This window comes from Nycticebus coucang, chromosome 22 (genome assembly GCF_027406575.1).
Source record: "Nycticebus coucang isolate mNycCou1 chromosome 22, mNycCou1.pri, whole genome shotgun sequence".
Taxonomy (NCBI): Eukaryota; Metazoa; Chordata; class Mammalia; order Primates; family Lorisidae; genus Nycticebus; species Nycticebus coucang.
In genome coordinates, this window is record NC_069801.1 from 55,573,258 (window position 1) to 55,594,607 (window position 21,350).

At 38.8% G+C, this 21,350-nt stretch overlaps 1 protein-coding gene across 6 annotated transcripts in view; it reads right to left on the reverse strand.

The window, feature by feature from the left end:
• Positions 1–7,122: 7,122 nt before the first annotated feature.
• OMA1 (OMA1 zinc metallopeptidase) overlaps positions 7,123–21,350 on the reverse strand; it is a 67,491-nt gene continuing 53,263 nt past the window's right edge. For all 6 annotated transcript variants that reach the window (XM_053576756.1, XM_053576757.1, XM_053576759.1 and 3 more), the window contains one exon: positions 7,123–8,290. In XM_053576756.1, coding sequence (XP_053432731.1) covers positions 8,078–8,290 — 213 coding nt within the window. In that variant the 3' untranslated portion in view covers positions 7,123–8,077. The remainder of the gene's footprint in view (positions 8,291–21,350) is intronic.

Genomic DNA, 21,350 nt, shown 5'->3' on the forward strand with positions numbered 1-21,350 from the left:
TGCGACCCGGGTCAGGTCCAACAGGGGACCGTCTGGCAAACCACGGCACTCGCGCAGACTCATCCTGAGACGGCGGGAAAGCCCAGGCATTCATCCACCGACTCCGATCCCCATCGGCTGGGGAAGCCGCCGGGGAGTTAACCCCCTGCGTGTCTGGCTTGCCCCTGCTTGCAGTTGACAGAAACCTTGTGGTGCCAGAGAGGACTCCCCCACCCCGCAAAGAAGCAAGCTGCAGCCTGGGCCAAGCATCCTAAACCCTCCCCTGTAGCCACAGGTGCGCTCCTGTAGGAGGGATGTGGACATGCCCCCAGCAGCCCTGCACCAGGTCTTACCTCATATATGCTGGGGGTGCAATGAGCCCAGGGCAGCCACATGACCCTCACGTTAGCTGTGAAGCATCGACTGTTATTATCTTCACTTTCCAGAGGTTCCAGAGGAAGAAAAACATGGATTGAGCAGTCCCTTGAAGAACCGTGGATGAAAACCATGAGAACGACAGGAGGGGCCAGTGGCCTCTGGTGAGCTTTTGATGCACTTGGTCGCTGCAGTGACAGGCCTGCAGGGGAGAATAACTGAGGATCTGAGAGGCAGAGGAACGTGTCCATCCTCCAGCTGGTCAGGAAGGCAGGACGTGAACCCACATCCTCTGGCCTTGAGTCCACAGTGGTTTCCTAATCAAGTTCCCCGGAGAGGAGGAGTTAGTTCACAGCAATTAGCTCAAGTCACAGCTGGTGGCCTGAATGACTTCATGGAGCCATTATGGTCAAGGGAGTCTGGGAGTTCAGAGGAAGATAAGGACTATGAAGAGAAATAAAGCAGATAACTGTGTCAGCAAGTGACTGGAGGGTAGACTGGCAGAAGTTTTCTATACTGTGCCAAGGAGCATTGGCGGTGGGGCTGAGGCTCACACAACCTGAGTGCTGAGAGAAGGACGGGTAGAAATGCGCCCGAGCGCGCAGGTGAGACTCACCTTCACTGTGATAGTGAATACGAGTCACACAAACATTCAAAGAGCTCCTGCTTGCTTGTTTACATGTATTCTTTCAATAGGGATTCACTGAGCACTTACTATTTGCCCATATGTGGTTGGCCCTTGAATAACATGAGTGTGGATTGTGGGGTTCCGCTTGGATCTTCTCTTTTTCGTTTTTCTTTTTTTTTTTTTCCTAGGATAGGATCTCACTCTATTGCCCTCAGTAGAGTGCAATGGCATCATCACAGCTCACAGCAACCTCAAACTCTTGGGCTCAAGTGATCCTCCTGCTTTAGCCTCCTGAGTAGCTGGGACTACAGGCGTCTGCCACAATGCCCGGCTAGTTTTTCTATTTTTTGTAGAGATGGGGTCTCGCTCTTGCTCAAGCTGGTCTTGAACTCCTGACCTCAAGCAATCCTCCAGCCTCAGCCTCCCACAGTGTTAGGATTACAGGTGTGAGCCCCCGTGCCCAGCCTGTATATGGATTCCCTTCTGCCTTTGCCACCCCCAAGAGAGCAAGACCAACCCCTCCTCTACTCCCCCTCCTCAGCCTGAAGAGGCCAAGGATGAAGCCCTATATGACGACCCACTTCCACTCCATGAACGGGGAAGACATTATGATTTTATTAATTGTATTTTCTCTTCTCCGGCCTACTTTATTATAAGAATAGGGTATATAACATACCTAACAGACAAAGTCTATGTTAATGGAGTGTTCATAGTATTGGTAAGGCTTCTGGTCAACAGTAGGTATTAGTAAAGTTTTGAAGGACTCAAAGATTACATGTGGACTTTTGACTGCACGGGGGCTGGGGGTCAGTGTCCCTAACCCCTGAGCTGTGTGAGGCTCAACTTCATGTTCTTGAACTGCCAGCCTTCTCCACGTGTACCTTCCAGTTGGCTGACTGGCTCATGGCAAGGGGGGCTGGTGTTGGGAGATGAGATCATGGAAGGTTTCAGGAATTCTGGAGGAGAAAAGCTCCAGATACTTGAACAAAGCAAAGCTCCGAGATATTTCGCTCTTTGCCCAGCCAGACGCTCTCCTTTCCCGTGTACCAGGGGAGGCATGTCAAAGATGATGCAAGCTTTGGTCTCACAGACCTGCTTGACTTCCTGGAATATCTGTGTGACTTTGGTCAAGTTGCACCTTTCAGTGAGTCCCCATTTTCTTTTCTGTAAATTAGAAGAATAACGCAGGCCTTGCAGGGCTACAGTGAGGATCAACATGAGAAAAAGGTTGGGGGATCTTGCTCTTAGTAAAGAGTGACTAACATTAGTTTCCATTATCCCAGGCTATCATCCGGAGATTGGACTGACATTTCCAGGAAAAGCCTGGCCTATTTCTCTAGGATTGCAACAATCTAACATACAAACTGATGGAAATCAGCAACACCCCATGGACAAGAGCCATCACGGGATTAAGAGAATTAGGTTAATTACACACGCACACACACATACTCATAAATCAAACCAAAACAAAACATGCCACAAATAAAAGTTTCCCTTTTCTCGCCCTTGAGTAAGAACAGATCATCATCAATTCTGAGCTGTAACAGGTCAGGCAAATCACCATCTTTTCAGAAATGACCCCTCTTAACTAATTATCTTACAGCCCAAGCTAAGACAGGGATAAAATGTACGAGTCAGCATGGATATAGCATGTTGGAGGTTCTAAAAAGCATACACACGTTACTCTATTTGAAACCCATAATAACTCTGGGACTTAGGGAAGGCAAATATTACTATCCCATTTGCTCAAAGAAAAAAATAAAGCCAGTGACTTCACCCTTCATTCTCAAGGTTACAATAATATCAGAGGGGAATAATTATGGGGAAAAAAATAAATTCAACTTGTTTGTTTGGGGTTCTAAAATAATGGTTACTTCAAAAAACATTGTCAAACATAGAACAACAGCATCCATCGCCTCTAAGATTACAAAAATATGGTTATACTTTGATATATTGGTCAAAATTAATATATCTTAATTCTACTTTCTTTTATGGTCTAAAGATTAAAAAAATCAAATCAGATTTTAGACCAATGCTGCCCAGGTTGAGGTCCCAGGCCCCTTGTGGTCTGTGACGATAGTATTTATTAGGAACCCACCAGCGATGCTTAATATTTCAAAGAGCCTAACTAAAAATACTGTATTTTTATCTTACATAATCAGGCCACCCAAACTAATTAAAACCACAAATTTCTTGTCTTTTGGCTGGAATTTTGGTAGCACCAGAGAGCACATAATGATGAGAGGCCCTGACTGGTCTTTGATGATATCATAGGAATTCTGAGACCTGGAAACAAGACCACACTGTAACTCGTGCTCCCAGCCCAGCAGTCTCAGCCCCAATGCAGCCTGTGCAGCAAGCAACCCCGGTCATGAGTCTGGACACTGCAACCCTTCAAGACAGAGAATTCTGTCGTGTAAAACTCCTTGCACAAAAGAAGATCCTGGTGATTGCAAGGCTGGGAGCCACTGGTCTAACATTTCTGGTGGAATTCGGGGGCAAGGTGTAGAGATAGAACACTAATAGGGTTTTCGTCCCAGTAACGAAGCAAGAGATATTTCTCACTGCAGATTAAATTCTCTGGGCCCCAATAAAAACATGTTAGGAAGTGATTAACAGAATTTTAGCCATCCCACGTATAAATATGATTAAAATGGATATATTTTTTAAACACTTTCTTTTTTTTTTTTTTTTTTTTTGGCAGGGGCTGGGTTTGAACCCGCCACCTCCGGCATGTGGGACTGGTGCCCTACTCCTTGAGCCACAGGCGCCACCCATAAATTTTTTTTTTTTTTTTTTGCAGTTTTTGGCCGGGGCTGGGTTTGAACCCACCACCTCCAGCATGTGGGGCTGGCGCCTTACTCCGCTGAGCCACAGGTGCCGCCCTAAAATGGATATTTTTGTCACCTGTCATTGAGTATTAAAATGAGTTCTGTTAAGTAGAGGAAAAGAGGTACTGGCCTTGCTGTTCACAACAGGAGGGTGAAAGGAAATTCACACTTTCCATCCTCACTTCCTTTGTGAGCTTTGCCAATGGAAGTGGCAGTTTTTAAAGCCAGAAGGTAAGGTTTGAATCAGTTCTGGCATGAGAGCTGAGTAATGCTAGACATGCATTGCTTAATACCTCTGAGCTGTAGTTTCTAGATGAAAAGTGGAGGCAATACCCCCCCTCCAAAGAAGGTAGTATTCCAGAAAGGAGGCTGGGTTACAAACCACTGAGTCCTGTTTCAATCCCAGTTCAACTGCATGCCTGAAGTGCTTACTAACTTGCTTAATTCCTCCAAGTTTTAATTTCTCCCCTGAGAGTAAGTAATATCATTTGTCCTTCCAATCTCATAGGTTGGTTTTGAGGATAAAAGATAATTTAGGTGAAAAACAAAAAAGTCTTGCAAATGATAAAGCAATGTGCTAATACAAATTTAATGTATCAATGTAAAAGTTAGACTATATTATTTTTGCTCAGATTAATTATCATCCTAGACCAAGTCTTCAAGGGTTATTATCTGTTTCTCTGCCTTCTGGAAGGATAAAGCTAATAGGTTTTAGTTCTAGTTCTCATTGCTCCATGGATGCTGCGCATGCGTCTCTCCCGCCCTGAGAGAGCCACTCTGCATGTGTAGTGCTGACTGTGCCCACCCTCAGTGGCAGTGCTGGATCCTGATAGGTCCCAGCCTATCAGGACGACACTGGTCTTTGCCCTGGCATTTGCTTCAGGGCTGCCGTCAGAGCACTCAAGGCTCTTTGTAATAGTTGGAGGGTGAGTGGGTGAGCGCATCTTGCTACCTGGATGTGAAACCATGTAATCCTGGGAACTGCCAACAGCCGTCCTGGTTACCATCAGGGAAAGGCTGAGAAAAATTGCAAAGAAAAAGAGCCAAAAGATGATACTGTCATCCTCTGAGTTAAACTGTGCCCCAAGCTAGGGTACTTCTGAGCTTTTCTGGTTAGGTGAAGCAATCCATTTTCTTGATTGGGTTTGAGTAGGTTTTTCTGTTCTTGCAAGTAAAACAAGCTTAAGAAACACGCCATGTAACCTTCAGCAAGTGTCATTACCCCTCCCTACTTTCAGTTCCTGATCTATAATAGAATGGGGACAGTACAACAAGCCAACCTACAGAGAGAGGTGCAGGGAGGCTCAACAGTGGGTAAAGAGTGTTCAGCGCGGTACGAAGCAAGCACTTAATAAACAGTGGCTATTTTTACTATGCTTAGAGTTCTAGATTTTGTGTTAAATGCTTTACATACATCATTTCACTTCGTTAGTGGCTGACAAAGAAATGAGGGCTAGAAAGAGTTTATGTGACTTGCACAAGGTCCAACAGCCAGCAAGAGGCAGAGAGATTTCACAAAGTGTGATCGTTTCTCCATTTTTATCCTTTGCCCAAGTGATTGATGTTGAGCGTCAATAAAATATTAATTGAATGCCTATAATGTGCCAAGAACCATAAAGTATTAAGCAGGAAGCAGTACAGTAAATACATATTGTTTTAGAGTAGTGACTTTCAACGGGTGTGCAGTGAACATTTTTAAAGATCATTAATCATTTTTGAAAGAAGGTCAAAGCACAGTAAATATATTCTTTCTCTACTCTTTTTTTCAGATAAACATCATTTAAGTGTGCGGTGGAAGTTTTAATTATAGGTTCAAGTGTGCCGTGAGATTAAAGTTTGAAAAACACTGTCTTAGAGGATATAATCTCACAACTATCTGAATTGTGAGAGATTAGATGGAGTCTGTGCCTTGAATTTATTGGCATCAAGCTCTGAACAACTGACCTAACCAGCCAACATCTGAATCCCCCAGACGTATGAAAAATAGTGACAGTAACAAAACCATGTCTGCAGTTCAGTGCAGAACACACACATAAAACTTAAAGTATGTGTATACATCTTCCATTTCGATTGCTATTTAATTTCTCCTAAAACACTGAGCAGAAATGTAACGTTTCTTTTAAATTTGATTCCATGGGTTTAAAACAAATCTTTTCCATATGCACTATAAAGATTTCATCTCCCGAAGTCTCTGCTCTCTTTGACATGTCAACCCGTGTACGTGTTCTAGGAGTCTGAACAACACAATTACATGTGACAAAGAGAAAGAAGGAAAAATAGACGAGGGTCTTTGCTGCACTGTTTTCTTAGAAAATCTGCAGGGAAATCTTCTGGTGTTTTACTGTTTACTTCTAGATGACATTCTCCAAATGTCTTTATATGCTGTGGAGTGCCTCTTACTAACTCCATTGCCAGAAGTATGAGTGGCTACGTGGAGAACCGTGAACGTGAGCCTCTCTCTTCCTTCCTAGTTTTGTCTGACGTGCAGATAGATCGGGACATTTCTTAAAGTAATCTCTATAGTAAGCCCTGGAAAGCATAAACAGGCTCCATAAAAATGCTTCATGATGAGTTTGAACAGTAATCGAGGGTCTGGTCCAGCAAGTGGTGGGCAATTACATCTCTCTCTAACTTCAAGAGCCTGTCAAGTATAAAATAAAAAATATATATAAAATATACATACACATATATAAATGCATTAGGATATTTCAGTAATTCTTAATATGCTCTATGTAAAATAAAGGGAAGAATACATTCTACATGAATTTATCTTAACATCTAGGTAAATATTTTGTCTAAGTAAATTGAAGAGTGTCAGAAAACATCACAAATGAGATTACAGGGCTGTCACGCGCAGCGAAGGAGGCTCCACTTTCTACTCTCTTTACCCCAGGCTTTTCATGGAAATGATGACAGAGGTGTCTGAGAACCTGGAAAGTCATCCTGCAGACAGCAGTAAGTGGTCCCTGATGAGATTTTTACCTGTATAGAAGCCAGACATGAGGAAGCTAACAAACAACGGAGACCGGCTAGGTTCCTTGTCTTTCTGTAGCTGCATCTGAGGGACTTGAGAGCTGTGGGAAATGGACAGGTCTGCAATCAGACAGATCTAGCTTTGCTCTGAGTGAGAGACACTGGGTGTATCATTTAGTCTAAGTGTTTTGCATTGTAAGATGAGAATTAAAAAGCCACTTCATAGGGCTGTGGAATAAATGAGATAAATACAGGGCCCAGCTCATAGCAGCTATACAATAAAAAGTAGTCCTTTTCCCCTTTAATTCCTTAAGAAAGTAAATTTATTTAATATAATGTGTTTCAGAACAATGTTTCTCTTAGAAATGTAACATAAGCATTACTAGCTACCACTAGATGGTAATACAAATAATATTAAATAATATCTGCATTCCGCATTTGTAAGATGTAGGAATTTCTGGGCACCACGGAGGGTGTGTCTTACGTGGCTTCTCTCATTTTCTTCCTCCAGCCCCTTTGCTGACGTCTCCTACTCAGGGAGGTAAATGTGGGGAAGCACCTTCCCTCTGTCTCTCCTGGTGGTTCTTTCAATGACAACAGAGGGGTTGTCTTCTCCGAGAACCCTAAAGATTCTTAAATTGTAATACCACTGAGCGGCCGAATGTCACGACTTTTTGCTAAGACGTCGGTAGCCCAGGAACACGTGTCTAACAAGTTGCATTTTGTTTCTCGCTTTGTAACCTGGAACACACATAGCATCTCCTATTCCTCCCTATGAACACGGCTGCTTCAGCTTCTGCCTGTGGCCTTTTTCCTTGTCATCCACACAGATGAAGACCAGGAAATTCTCTATCCCCACATAACCTCACTCCAATGCAATTTTCAATAAACAGATAGTTCAGACTGTTTGTTCCCAGTTCATCAGAGCCTCCCAGATGGTGCCATTCAGGTTAGGCTCAGGTGGAACGCTCTCCAGGAACAATCACACCATGGGATGACTTCTCATCCCCTAGGGGTCTGCTTTCCAAATCAAAAGCAAGTACGAGACAGAATAAAATGTATAAATTTATTCTGTGATACTTTCCTCATTGAAGATATTTTAAAATAGAGTAAAATATAATCAATATTTCATGAAAAATAAACATCTATAAGAATTCAGGTAACATCTATTAATGTACATGATTTGGCCATTTTTTTTTTTTCATTTTCAACATCTTTTTTTTTTTAAGTAACATAAAAATGATAAGGATCGCTGTATTTTTCAGATATCCTTCATCTCATTAATTTTAATTCAACTGCCAGTTCTTTTCTCAACTATGCATGTTAACGGAATTTGCTCCTGCTTTTGAGAAGGAAGAGTGTCCATTTTCTGTTTCTTCACAGTGGAATTTAGGTCTTCTTTCTCTGATTCTTCAAGAAAATGCTTCATGCTGAGTTTGAACAGTAATCGAGGGTCTGGTCCAGCAAGTGGTGGGCAATTACATCTCTCTCTAACTTCAAGAGCCTGTCAAGTATAAAATAAAAAATATATATAAAATATACATACACATATATAAATGCATTAAGATATTTCAGTAATTCTTAATATGCTCTATGTAAAATAAAGGGAAGAATACATTCTACATATTTAGAAGAAAAGGTCTCCTGATTGTAACATACAAAAGAGAACTGTAGATACATTTATGGTAAATAGTTACTTTCATGATTTGGTCAAATAAGACTATTTTTAAAACAACAGCACCTGCATCAACTTCCCAAATGCTCTATTACAGTAAATAAGCCACAGAGATGTCTCTATGGTTTCAATTAAAACCGTAGACTCTGAGAACAACCATTCAGATTAAAAAAGATCTAAAGACTCCAGAAATTTTTTAAGAAAAGAAAAACAGTAGAATATAGATGTCTGAACATACCAACAAGAGCTACACATAACTGCCACTGTCTGGGATGGAATTGATGCTGATATCCTTGAAAAGTAAACAAATCAAAATCATGACAATTTTCAATTCCAGGGAAAATAAATGTTACAGGGGAAGAAACAGTAATCACAGCACACTCTGTGGCTCAGCTGTGACCAGTGTTTGCAGTTTAAAGTACCAAATCTTGATCTGACCAAAATCACATAGGAATCCTATTGAGAAGAGGAGAACTGCGCATGTTTGCGCCACACAGGACGTGAGAACTGCGCATGTGTGTGCCACACAGGACGTGAGAACTGCGCATGTGTGCACCACACAGGACGGGAGAACTGCGCATGTTTGCGCCACACAGGACGTGAGAACTGCGCATGTGTGCGCCACACAGGACGTGACAGTGGGAGGAGGACTCGGGCCTGGTCCTCTACAACAGGAAGCAAATTTTAGGAAGGCCTAAAATTAAAGTTAAGACAAAGCAAACAAAGTTGGAAATACTAAGTTACTAAATATGAAATCTCTGACTTCCTTCTAGCCAATACAATTAGGCAAGACAAGGAAATAAAGGGAATCCAAATGGGAGCAGAGGAGGTCAAACTCTCCCTCTTTGCTGACGACATGATCTTATACTTAGAGAACCCCAAAGACTCAACCACAAGAGTCCTAGAAATCATCAAAAAATACAGCAATGTTTCAGAATATAAAATCAATGTCCACAAGTCAGTAGCCTTTGTATACACCAATAACAGTCAAGATGAGAAGCTAATTAAGGACACAACTCCCTTCACCATAGTTTCAAAGAAAATGAAATACCTAGGAATATACCTAACGAAGGAGGTGAAGGACCTCTATAAAGAAAACTATGAACTCCTCAGAAAGGAAATAGCAGAGGTTATTAACAAATTGAAGAACATACCATGCTCATGGATGGGAAGAATCAACATTGTTAAAATATCTATACTTCCCAAAGCAATCTACCTATTCAATGCCATTCTTATCAAAATACCAACATCGTACTTTCAAGACTTGGAGAAAACCATTCTGCGTTTTGTATGGAATCAGAAAAAACCCCGTATAGCTAAGGCAGTTCTTAGTAATAAAAATAAAGCTGGGGGCATCAGCATACCAGATTTTAGTCTGTACTACAAAGCCATAGTGGTCAAGACAGCATGGTACTGGCACAAAAACAGAGACACAGACACTTGGAATTGAATTGAAAACCAAGAAATGAAACTAACATCTTACAACCACCTAATCTTTGATAAACCAAACAAGAACATACCTTGGGGGAAAGACTCCCTATTCAATAAATGGTGTTGGGAGAACTGGATATCTACATGTAAAAGACTGAAACTGGACCCATACCTGTCCCCACTCACAAAAATTGATTCAAGATGGATAAAGGACTTAAATTTAAGGCATGAAACAATAAAAATCCTCCAAGAAAGCATAGGAAAAACACTGGAAGATATTGGCCTGGGGAAAGACTTCATGAAGAAGACTGCCATGGCAATTGCAACAACAACAAAAATAAACAAATGGGACTTCATTAAACTGAAAAGCTTCTGTACAGCTAAGGAGACAATAACCAAAGCAAAGAGACAACCTACACAATGGGAAAGGATATTTGCATATTTTCAATCAGACAAAAGCTTGATAACTAGGATCTATAGAGAACTCAAATTAATCCACATGAAAAAAGCCAACAATCCCATATATCAATGGGCAAGAGACATGAATAGAACTTTCTCTAAAGATGACAGACGAATGGCTAACAAACACATGAAATAATGTTCATCATCTCTATACATTAGAGAAATGCAAATCAAAACAACCCTGAGATATCATCTAACCCCAGTGAGAATGGCCCACATCACAAAATCTCAAAACTGCAGATGCTGGCATGGATGTGGAGAGAAGGGAACACTTTTACACTGCTGGTGGGACTGCAAACTAGTACAACCTTTCTGGAAGGAAGTATGGAGAAACCTCAAAGCACTCAAGCTAGACCTCCCGTTTGATCCTGCGATCTCATTACTGGGCATCTACCCAGAAGGAAAGAAATCCTTTTATCATAAGGACACTTGTACTAGACTGTTTATTGCAGCTCAATTTACAATCGCCAAAATGTGGAAACAGCCTAAATGCCCACCAACCCAGGAATGGATTAACAAGCTGTGGTATATGTATACCATGGAATACTATTCAGCCATTAAAAAAAATGGAGACTTTACATCCTTCGTATTAACCTGGATGGAAGTGGAAGACTTCCAGACTTCTTGTGAAGTAAAGCATCACAAGAATGGAGAAGCATGAATCCTATGTACTCAATTTTGATATGAGGACAATTAATGACAATTAAGGTTATGGGGGGGGAAGCAGAAAGAGGGATGGAGGGATGGGGGTGGGGCCTTGGTGTGTGTCACACTTTATGGGGGCAAGACATGATTGCAAGAGGGACTTTACCTAACAATTGCAATCAGTGTAACCTGGCTTATTGTACCCTCAATGAATCCCCCAAAATAAAAAAATAAATTAATTAAAAAAAAATAAAAAAAAGAAATCTCTGGTATCTCTGACATTTCACTTTGACACATATTTTTTTTTTTATTGTAAAGGTACATCCTTTATAATTTAATCAAGTCCCATTTAATTACTTTTGGTGTTGCTGTGACTGCCACTGAGGTCTTGGTCATAAATTCTTTGCCTAGGCCACTATATAGAAGAGTTTTTCCTACATTTTGTTCTAGATTTCTTATGATATCGGGCCTTACATTTAGGTTTTTTATGCAACTTGCACTAATTTTTGTGAGTGGTGAGAGATACACTGTTTCATTCTTCTACAATATGGCTATCCAATTTTCCCAGCACCATTTATTGAATACGGTTTTTTCTTCGGTGTATATTGCTACCTGCTTTGTCAAAGCTTGGTTGTTGCTATGTGGATGGTTTGATAGCCGGCTTCTCTGTTCTGTTCCATTGGTCTATGTCTCTTTGTGCCAATTCCATGTGGCTTGGTTACTAGAGCCATATAGTATAGTCTGAAGTCTGGTAATATGATACCTCCACATTTGTTCTTTTCACATAAGACTGCTTTAGCTATTCAGGATTTTATCTGGTTCCAAAGAGAGCATATAATTATCTTTTCTAGATCTGTAAAATACAATGTTGATCATTTGATAGGAATGGATTGACTCTGTAAATTGCTTTGGGTAGTACTGACGTTTTAACAATCTTATTCTACCAATCCCTGAGCATGTCATGTTTCTCCGTATGTCTGTGTCAACTGTAGTTTCTGTCCTCAGCATTTCATAGTTCTCTTGGTAGGGATCATTCACCTCTGGATAAGTATGAGGTCTGACGATTAAGTTCCCAAGCTCATCCTAGAAAAAGTGCTACCCTGTTTTCCCGAAAATAAGACATCCTCCGAAAATAAGACCTGCTTAGAGGAAAGATAAGACGTCCCCTGAAAATAAGACCTAGCACATCTTTGGGAGCACACCTTAAAATAAGACACTGTCTTATTTTTGGGGAAACAGGGTACATACCTCATTACTGAGTGCCACTATGGCCATCTTCTAAGTACTCCCCTGGGAAAGCCATGCACTGCTGCCGGCACCTAGGCCACCCCTCAAAGCAATTTTGGAACTTTTTCTGGAACAGCCATCAGAGCTGTTGCCATAGGTGGTATTACCCTCGATGTCCTGGATGTCCTCAAAATGTCTTATGTTCAAATTTTATTTTATCTTTGGGTAAAGAAAAAAGTTCAGGTGAGTAGGAAGAGTGTTCCAGTACAGTTACTTGTTTACTGGCTAAATACTCCTTCACTAGTGCCCTGTGAGCTGGTGTACAGTCATGATGCCAGAGCTATGAGTCGTTGGTTTTACCTGTTTCTCTACTGATGTTTACTTGGTCTGCTGTGCTAATGATTTTGATGCACAATTCAATGCATTTTTGCAACGTTTTAGTCAGTTCTGCTCATTACTCATGACCACCCTGACCTCTCTTCATCAGTGATGTTTTCTCTCCCCTCAGAAAAACATTTAATCCATTTGTACACTGCCATTTTCTTCATGGCACTATCCCCATAAACGTGGACTAACATGTCCCTGATTTCACTTCCACTCTTGTCGAGTTTGACAAGAAATTTAATGTATTTTCAATGCTCTAATTCAAATTCTGACACATTCCCATAACACACAAAAACACGCAACAATAATGAACATTACTCAGCAAGACACCACCACGTGTCAACACAACACAGCTTTCTGACACTGATACAGCAAGGTTATGAAACCTTACTGAGTTGTTTGTACAGTGCTGCCAATGTAAGCACGTGGTGGCAAGTTCGCAAACTTAAATATCAAAACTCATATATTCCTGGTATTTTATTTTCTTTGTAGCTGCTGTGAATAGTATTGAGTCTTTGATTTGACTCTCAGCTTGACTGTATTGGTGTACAGAAATGCTACTGATTTGTGTACACTGAGACTTTGCTGAATTTATTTATCAATTCCAGGAGTCTCTTGGTGGAATCAGGGTTTTCCAGATGTAAGATCATACTACATATCATCAGCAAGATGACAGTTTGACCACCTCTTTCCATTAATTTGGATATGCTTTATTTCTTTCTCTTGTGTGAATGTTCTGGCTAGGACTTGAATAGAAGTCGTGATAGAGTGCAGCACTGTCTTATTCTAATTCTTCGGGGGGATACTTTTAACTTTTCCCCATTTGGTATAATGTTGGCTGTATGTCATAAATAGCTCTTAAAATTGTGAGCTTTGTCCCTTCTATGCCTAGTTTATTGAGAGTTTTTATCATGAAAATGTGATAGATTTTGTCAAATGCTTTTTTTTACATCTCTTGAGACGATCATATGGTGTTTTTGTTTATTTGTGGAGAATCACATTTATTGATTTACATATCTTTAACCATCCTTGCATCCCTGGGATGAAGCCCAGCCCAGTTGGTCATGGTGGATTATTTTTCTAATGTGCTGTTGAATTCAGTTTGCTAGTATTTCATTGAGGATATTTGTATCTGTATTCATAAAGAATGTTGGTCTGTAGTTTTCTTTTTTGTTGTTGCCCTTCCTAGCTTTATTATCAAAGTGATACTGGCTTCACAGAATAAGTGAAGGAAGATTCCCTCCTTCTCAATATTTAGGAATAATTTCTTCAGTATGGATACCAGCTCTTCCTTACAGGTCTGGTGAAATTTGGCTATGAATCCATCTTGTCTGGGGCTTTCTGTTGTTGTAAGATTTTTTATTACTCCTTCAATCTCACTGCTTGTTATTGGTCTGTTCAGTTCTATTTCTTCCTGATTTGAGTCTTGGGAGATTGTGTGTTTACAGGTATTTATCATGGAAAACTAAGTTTTCTATTTATGTGCATATAGAGGTTTTCATGGTATTTGTTGATACTCTGTATTTCTGTTGTCTCAGTTAGACTATCTCCTTTTTCATTTCTAACTGAGCTTATTCAGTTAAGAATAGCTTATTCAGCTATTCCTTTCTCTTCTATTCCTGGTTAACCTAGCAAAAGGTCTATCAATTTTATTTATCTTTTCAAAGAACCAACTTTCTGTTTCATCAGTCTTCTATATTATTTTCTTGTTTGCAATTTCATTTAGTTCTGAACTTAGTTCTTTCTTTTCTTCTACTGGTTCTGGGTTTGGTTTGCTCTTTCTTTTCTAATTCCTTGAGATTTTTCATTAGATCATTAACTTGTGATCTTTCTTTTTTTACGTGGGGATTTAAGGCTATAAATTTTCTAATATTCAGCCCACGTACTTTCCTGAACACGGTAGATTTTGATAACTTGTGTCCCCTTTGTCATTCCATTCAAGGAATCTTTTGATTTCCATTTTAATTTCATTACTGATCCAATAATGATTTACCAGCAGGTTAATTTTCATGACATTGTACAGAATTGAATGTTTCTCTTAGAACTGATTTCTAATTTTATTCCATTGTTGTTTGAGAAAATATATGGTATGATTTATATTTTGTTTTAATTTGTTGAGACATGTTTTGTGGCCTAAAATATGATCAATCTTTGAGAATGCTCCATGTGCTGATGAGAAGAATGAATATTCAGTAGCTTTGGGGTAAAATGTTCTGTAAATGTTTGTTAGATCCATTTGTTCTAGAATCCTGTTTAAGTCTAACGTTTCTTTATTTTCTGCTTAGATGATGTGTCCAGTTCTGTCAGTAGGGTATTAAATGCTCCCGTAATTACAATGCTACCATTCATTTCTTTGTTTACATCTAGTAGAATAGGTTTATGAATATGGGCACTCCTGTGTTAGCTGCACAAATATTTATTAGCATTCTTAAGTCTTCTGGTTGAACTGTTTCTTTTACCATTATTCACTTTCGTCTTTCTTTACTATCATTGATTTAAAGTGGATTTTACCTGATACAAGAATGGTTACACCGGCTTTCTTTTGGTTTCTGTTAGCCTAGAATATTATATTCCATCCCTTTGCTGTGAGTCTGTATAGGTCGTGTGGGTTAGATGTGTTTCCAGATGACAGCAGATACTTGGGTTGTGTTTTTTTCATCCCTTCAGCTAGGCTGTGTCTCTTGAGTGGTACATTCAGAACATTTGTGTTGATTGATAGAACTGATGTGTGGGATGCTAGTCTGTTCATCACGGGTAGTACTTTATTGCTTTGTTTTACTTTTTGTGCTGTTGTTTCATATGCGCTGAGCTTTAGCTTTTGGGGGTTTTACACCAATTGGTGTCTATTGCTCTGATGTGTATATAATTCAGTTCTGAGTATTTCCTACAGGGCAGGTCTGACGATGACAAATTCTCTTAGTGTTTGCTTGTCTGGAAAAGATTTTATTTCACCTTCAAATCTGAAACTTAGCTTTGCAGGGAACAAAATTCTAGGCTGGAAGATGTTCTGTTTAGGAAGACCGAAGATGGGTCCCCAATCCCTTCTGGTTTGTCAGGTCTCTGTTGAGAAGTCTGCAGTTAGCCCGTTGGCTTTTCTTTGGTAAGTTGCTTGATGTTTTTACCTGCTAGCTTGCAGGAGTTCCTCCTTCGTGTTAATTGTAACATTATGAACAGTTTGAAGATTATATGTCTTGGTGACTGCCTCTTTGTAATGAGTGTCCCAAGTGTCTGTTGAACTTTCTGTACCTGGGTATCTCAATCTCTCAACTGTTCCTCAAATAGGAGGGAATAATTTTCCAGTTCTTGTGTGTTTTCTTCTTCACCCTGAGGAATATCTATGAATCTTATATTTGCTCCTTCTTGTTCTGCTCTACAGCTTCTTCCCATGGAATCCTGGTAGATTCTGGCACTTTTCCCTAAGAATTACCTTGATCTACATTTATTTGTATTTTTTTTCTTTTTCATCTGAAACTTTTCCCTCTTTCTGAGACAGCTTTCTGGCAGCTAACATCTCTGGTCAGCCATTTTGTCTGAGCCCATGCATTCTTCAAGGTGTTAGTTTTATCAAAAGGTCACAACAAAATAAATCAGATACTTAACAGCATCTCTTTTTATATTTTAAAGCTGGAACTAATTAGTCACTAGATAATTCTTTGAACTTCTGAAAGAATTTCCCAAATTAAATCCCCTGAGGGTTATGAACCATTATTTTGCTAGTTTATTATAATTCTACGGGTTTCTAATACAGCTTTGTTCATGTTTATTCAATGATTTATACATTACCTCTTTCCAAAACTAATTTGAGGAGGTTCATTCTAGTTATAATTTCTATTTCTAGCTGTATCCTCTCCGGCAACTCTCTCACACACACTCTTTAGTTACTTCTGATTTTGACCTGAGCTATTAATTAATTAATCATCTAACTAAAAATAATATCCTTCCAAATATTTTGGGTTTTTTGTCTATAACTGTACCTCTTTCCTGATCCTATTTACATTTTATTCTTTACTAAATAACTTATCTGCTATCAGATTTTTGACTAAATTTTCCATAGAATCAACTATCATTTTGCTAATTTATGCTTAACTTTATTATAGTTTCCCAGTCTAAGGAACTTACAGTTCTCTATCTTTTTTCTTACTGATAGAGATGGTTAAGTTGATATAATTTTCTTTAAATATGGGTCTGGCAGAAAGTCATGAAAATACACCTACATCATAATAAAGTGTATTGATTTTAAGCCAGTCTCACTGTTTACAGACTTGTTGCTTTAAATGTGTAAAATTTTAATTTCATGTGGCTGTCCATCTTTTAATTATCATTATATTAATTTTGCTATACTGTGCCCTGATAACTTGAACCATAACATTTTTATATTAAATATGTGTATTTTGTCCAACTTTTATAACCAGTATTTTTATGAAATATGTATATGTGCATTTAAAAATAAAATATACTCCATTTTCTTAGCATATAGTTTCTTATGTCAGTTAAACTTTATTTTTGTACAATTCGACATAATTCTTTGCTAATTCCTTACCTGATCTGAGGTTTTCTAAAAATGGCTGGGTGATAGCTGCAATTATAATCATACGTAAATAAACTAAACTACATATTTCATGTCATTCCTGAGAGTCAAATTCTGGAAAGAGAACTGCTGCTACTGAGTAGTCTGTTGACATGTTGTTCAATGCGTTTCACTTATTAAGAATCTTCCCCCTTAAAAGAAAGAAAAGCTAATTTGGCTAGATCCCATATCAAATTGTATTATTTCTTTTGTTTGTTTGTTTTCTTTCCCCTTAGACTCTGACATCTGAAGTTCAAAAAGGAAAGTCCAAAGTCTTCTTACTCTTGAATGCCTTTTACTTTGCTTTTTATTTAAGCAGCTAGTAAGAGTCTGTCTTTGCCGTGAAAATTAAACATTTGATAAATTTGAATATCTAAGCCATTATCATTTCTAGGCTTCTCATGCACTGTACTCTGGGAAGTAAAACACATCTCGAGAAATGTGATCTAAACCAAAAAAATGTGATAAACTGCAGTCAAAGAAATGAAGGTGCGTAAACAAATGAACATATTGATCTTTCCCTCTGTTACAGGCAGCTTGGATTTTCAACATTCTTTCATGTTTTCGACATTTTTTTGGCTTTGGGCATTTTAATTTGGTTGTGCTCTGCTCCTCTGTCTTCTGCATCAATGAATCATTGCTTGGGGGCATCAACTCTCCTCTTTACAGCCTCTACTGGAAGTTTTACAACTTCCCAGCTGGATTCACAAGTTTAACAACTTTCTGAAATGGGTCTATCTTACATTTGTAGTCATTCTTTCAGCATCTGTTACTCCCAGCGCAGTTAAATCAGCCCCATCGTGTCAGGTAGGCCCTGCTTCTATAGTTCTTGACACCTTGGCCGTCTTCCCCAATGGAGCAAAATTTTTAAGTTGAACCTGAGATTTGAGACTTGGTTTTGTTTTTCATTTTTTTACTATTTAAAGTGTATCTAACTGGGGGATAGTGGGCATTTCAGAGGCTTTGCTTTTTGTTGTTATTGTTGAATTTAGCTTAGGTGAAAATCCTTGTGGTATGACTAGTTAAGGACACATAGATATTCACTAAATCTTTTAAAATAAAATTACCCGTATTTTTCTTTTCCTTATAACTCTGTTTCTCCAACTCTTGTACATTCATTGTTAGGATTTTTTAAAAAGTCTTTCTTAGCTATCTCTTAAAACTACTCTTGAATAGGAGAAAAATGTGCTTAAACATCTTTTATTCCAGAGAGCTGATTTTTCTGTTCAGTTCTTTCTTTTTTATTCTTTATATATTCTTCCTGAAGACACACACTCAGGTCTGCCTTTACAGTTACAGGAGGTAGACAGTTCCTCAATCAAAAAAGCTTGGGCTGTTTGAGGACTGGATGTTTTCAGCTAAATTATCACCTCATCATCACTTGCTGGCCAGAAGGGGGAAAACCACCTTTAGGAAGGAAGGATCAGGCTGTCACCATCAGAACCCACTGATGTGGGGATCTTAGGAGGCCCAGTGCAGAGCAGTATGAAGCACCACCTGTCAAAATTCCTGCCAAAATTCAATTTCCATTTGTAGGTATATGGAGAAGTAAGTGAGAGGTGATACCACAAAGTAGTAGTCAAGTAAATCTAGAATGTGGGATTAGATATATTCAACAAGTCAGTGACAAGTTTAAAAACAAAACAAAAATGAGGAAGCACTGTCCTAAAGTTAAAAAGGGCCAAAAGCAATGTGTAGATAATGACAGATCCTAATTGAACAAAATAACTATAAAACTGTATTTTGAGCAGAGAAATCTCAATATCGACAGGATATTTAATTTCGATTTAATTTTAATGAATTATGATAATGTTCTTATGGGAGAAAATGATACTGATTTCTGAAATGCATGCTGAAGATGATGGAGTTCAGGATACTCCATTCCAAAATATGACTGTAGTACTCCAGGGCCTGCAGTCCCAAATATGCCTCTTTAGCATAAGGATGATTTTGAGCTGATGACATCAGGAAATAGCAGACACAGGAGAAGCTCTGAAACCGCAGATGTTACCCTTTGGTTAGAAAAACTTGAGCCTATAAAGGCAATCTCCAGTTGGTAGGTGTGCCTCGCTCTCTACACCAGGAAGAGAAGGCCGACTCCAAATCACTGGACACTCTTATGGATGGGCAAACACAAGCTGAGATCTGCACAGAGATCGATCCCGCCCTGGGCACTGAGCGTTTGCCGGCGCCTCACCGTACCCCAGCCTTCCCCACATGCTGCTGTGGTTCCTTGCCTACCAGCTCTATTTCCAATTCTCTCTCTTAATTTCTGAAATAAGCATACACGTTCCAAAAGGCCTAGAGTTTAGCATCAGTCCAGGACTCACTTAGCAACAGATACAACAGAAATTAATGAGGAAAGTGGTTTACTACTTTAAGACAGAAGAGAAATATCACAAGGCTAATGCCTACGTGGCTACTTAAAAATCAAACAGAAACTTATGTTTATACTGATAGATAAGTCTAAGAGCACGATGTGATCTGGTATCTTCTTGAAAAGCAAACGGATGACAACAGAAAGTAAAAACAAAGTTGTGGAAGACTTTGAAACAGGCAAAAGAGATCAGGAGTGTCCGTCCTACCGAGTGAGCCCTTCTGGATTACCTCTGCCTCTCATGGTCTCTGAGCTACAACTCTGCGACTTGCAGAAAAGTAATAATAGTGAAAATGGTGGAATGCAATTGATCGCTGCCCTGTGAGTGGAACAGTTCAGCATCTATTTGCAAAGTCATTTCAGCGTTCCTTATTGACTACGTAACTATGGTTCTGAATTCTCTTTTGAACTAGTTGTAACGCATTACTGTTTCTCTCATTAATTAATGGAATGAATAAAATCCCCAGTGTTGTCATTTTATAAATTTTTGATTCATGATTACACCTTTTACAAAATGTATCCTTTAACTCATTTCATTTTCTTTCATAAACACTGCAATGGAAATTGGAGTCCGATTAGTTTTTAAAGTGGTCTAAAGTAAGTAAATATAAATAACTGAAATAAGCAAATTATAATAAATAAATATAAAAATTAAAACTTAAGCTTCAGTTAGATCGGAGGAATAAATTCTGGAGGTCTATTATATAGCATGGTGATTACAGTTGACAAAAAATGTACTGTACCCTTAAAAATGGCTAAAAGATTTTAAATGGTCTCACCACAAAAAAAAACAAGCATCTATATGAGGTGACAGATATGATAATTGGCTTGGCTATTCTACAATGTACACGAATATCAAAATGCCACGTTGTACCCCATAAATAAAAACAATTTTTAAAACGGCCAAAATAAATACATGGGCAACAGACAACTAGCTGTGTTCATTCCCAGTAACAACTGACGTCTTTAGGGAACAACTGCTGGTAGACATCAGCATTTTTTAGGCACTACACATCAAATAAAACATAAATTACTTATTTATAAAAAAGCAGGCAATAATAATTCAGTTTTTTTAAAAAATAAAACAACTGAATAGAATTAATGCAGAGGGGCCAGGCTTGTGATTAGATTAAAAGCTTCCTTTGAGTGCAAGAAGGCAAGGCATTTCAAAGGAAAAAAAAAAAAAAATCACCTCTATTTTTAAATGTGCTTTTCTAAAAATATCATTACTTTTCTCCCCTTCCCCCCAAAGCAATTTTTTCTAATAGCCCATTCATTTCAGCTCAAGTAGATGCACACCACGCGCACCAGGATTTTTTTAAGGCTTTAGACAATGTTACTGTCAGGCTCCCTGCCTTTATATGATTCAGAGGCCAATTCAATTACAGTAGCTGCTCTGATATTTGCCTTTTCCTTGGCACTTGCCATGTCTGACAAAATGAAATTCTGTAAGGTGAAGAGTGTATGTTTGTGTACACTGGCCAACAACGACATTTCACTTCGGTGTGAAATACTCTCATATTTTCTACTCATGAGATGTATAATATTAATGATTTATTAATTTACTTAGTCCAATTATAAATGCATAAGAATGATTTACACATGAGTTCAAACCCTTAACTTCCTGAAAATGTTAAGGATTCAAAGTAAAATGAGATTAAAACGAATGCATTTACAGCCCGCCATGGAGTGATTCTGATATCTAAAAGCTGAATATCATAAATGTTATTTATGTTATAAATGTTATTTATGTTATAAATTATAACATATAAATTTATGTTATAAATATTATAAAC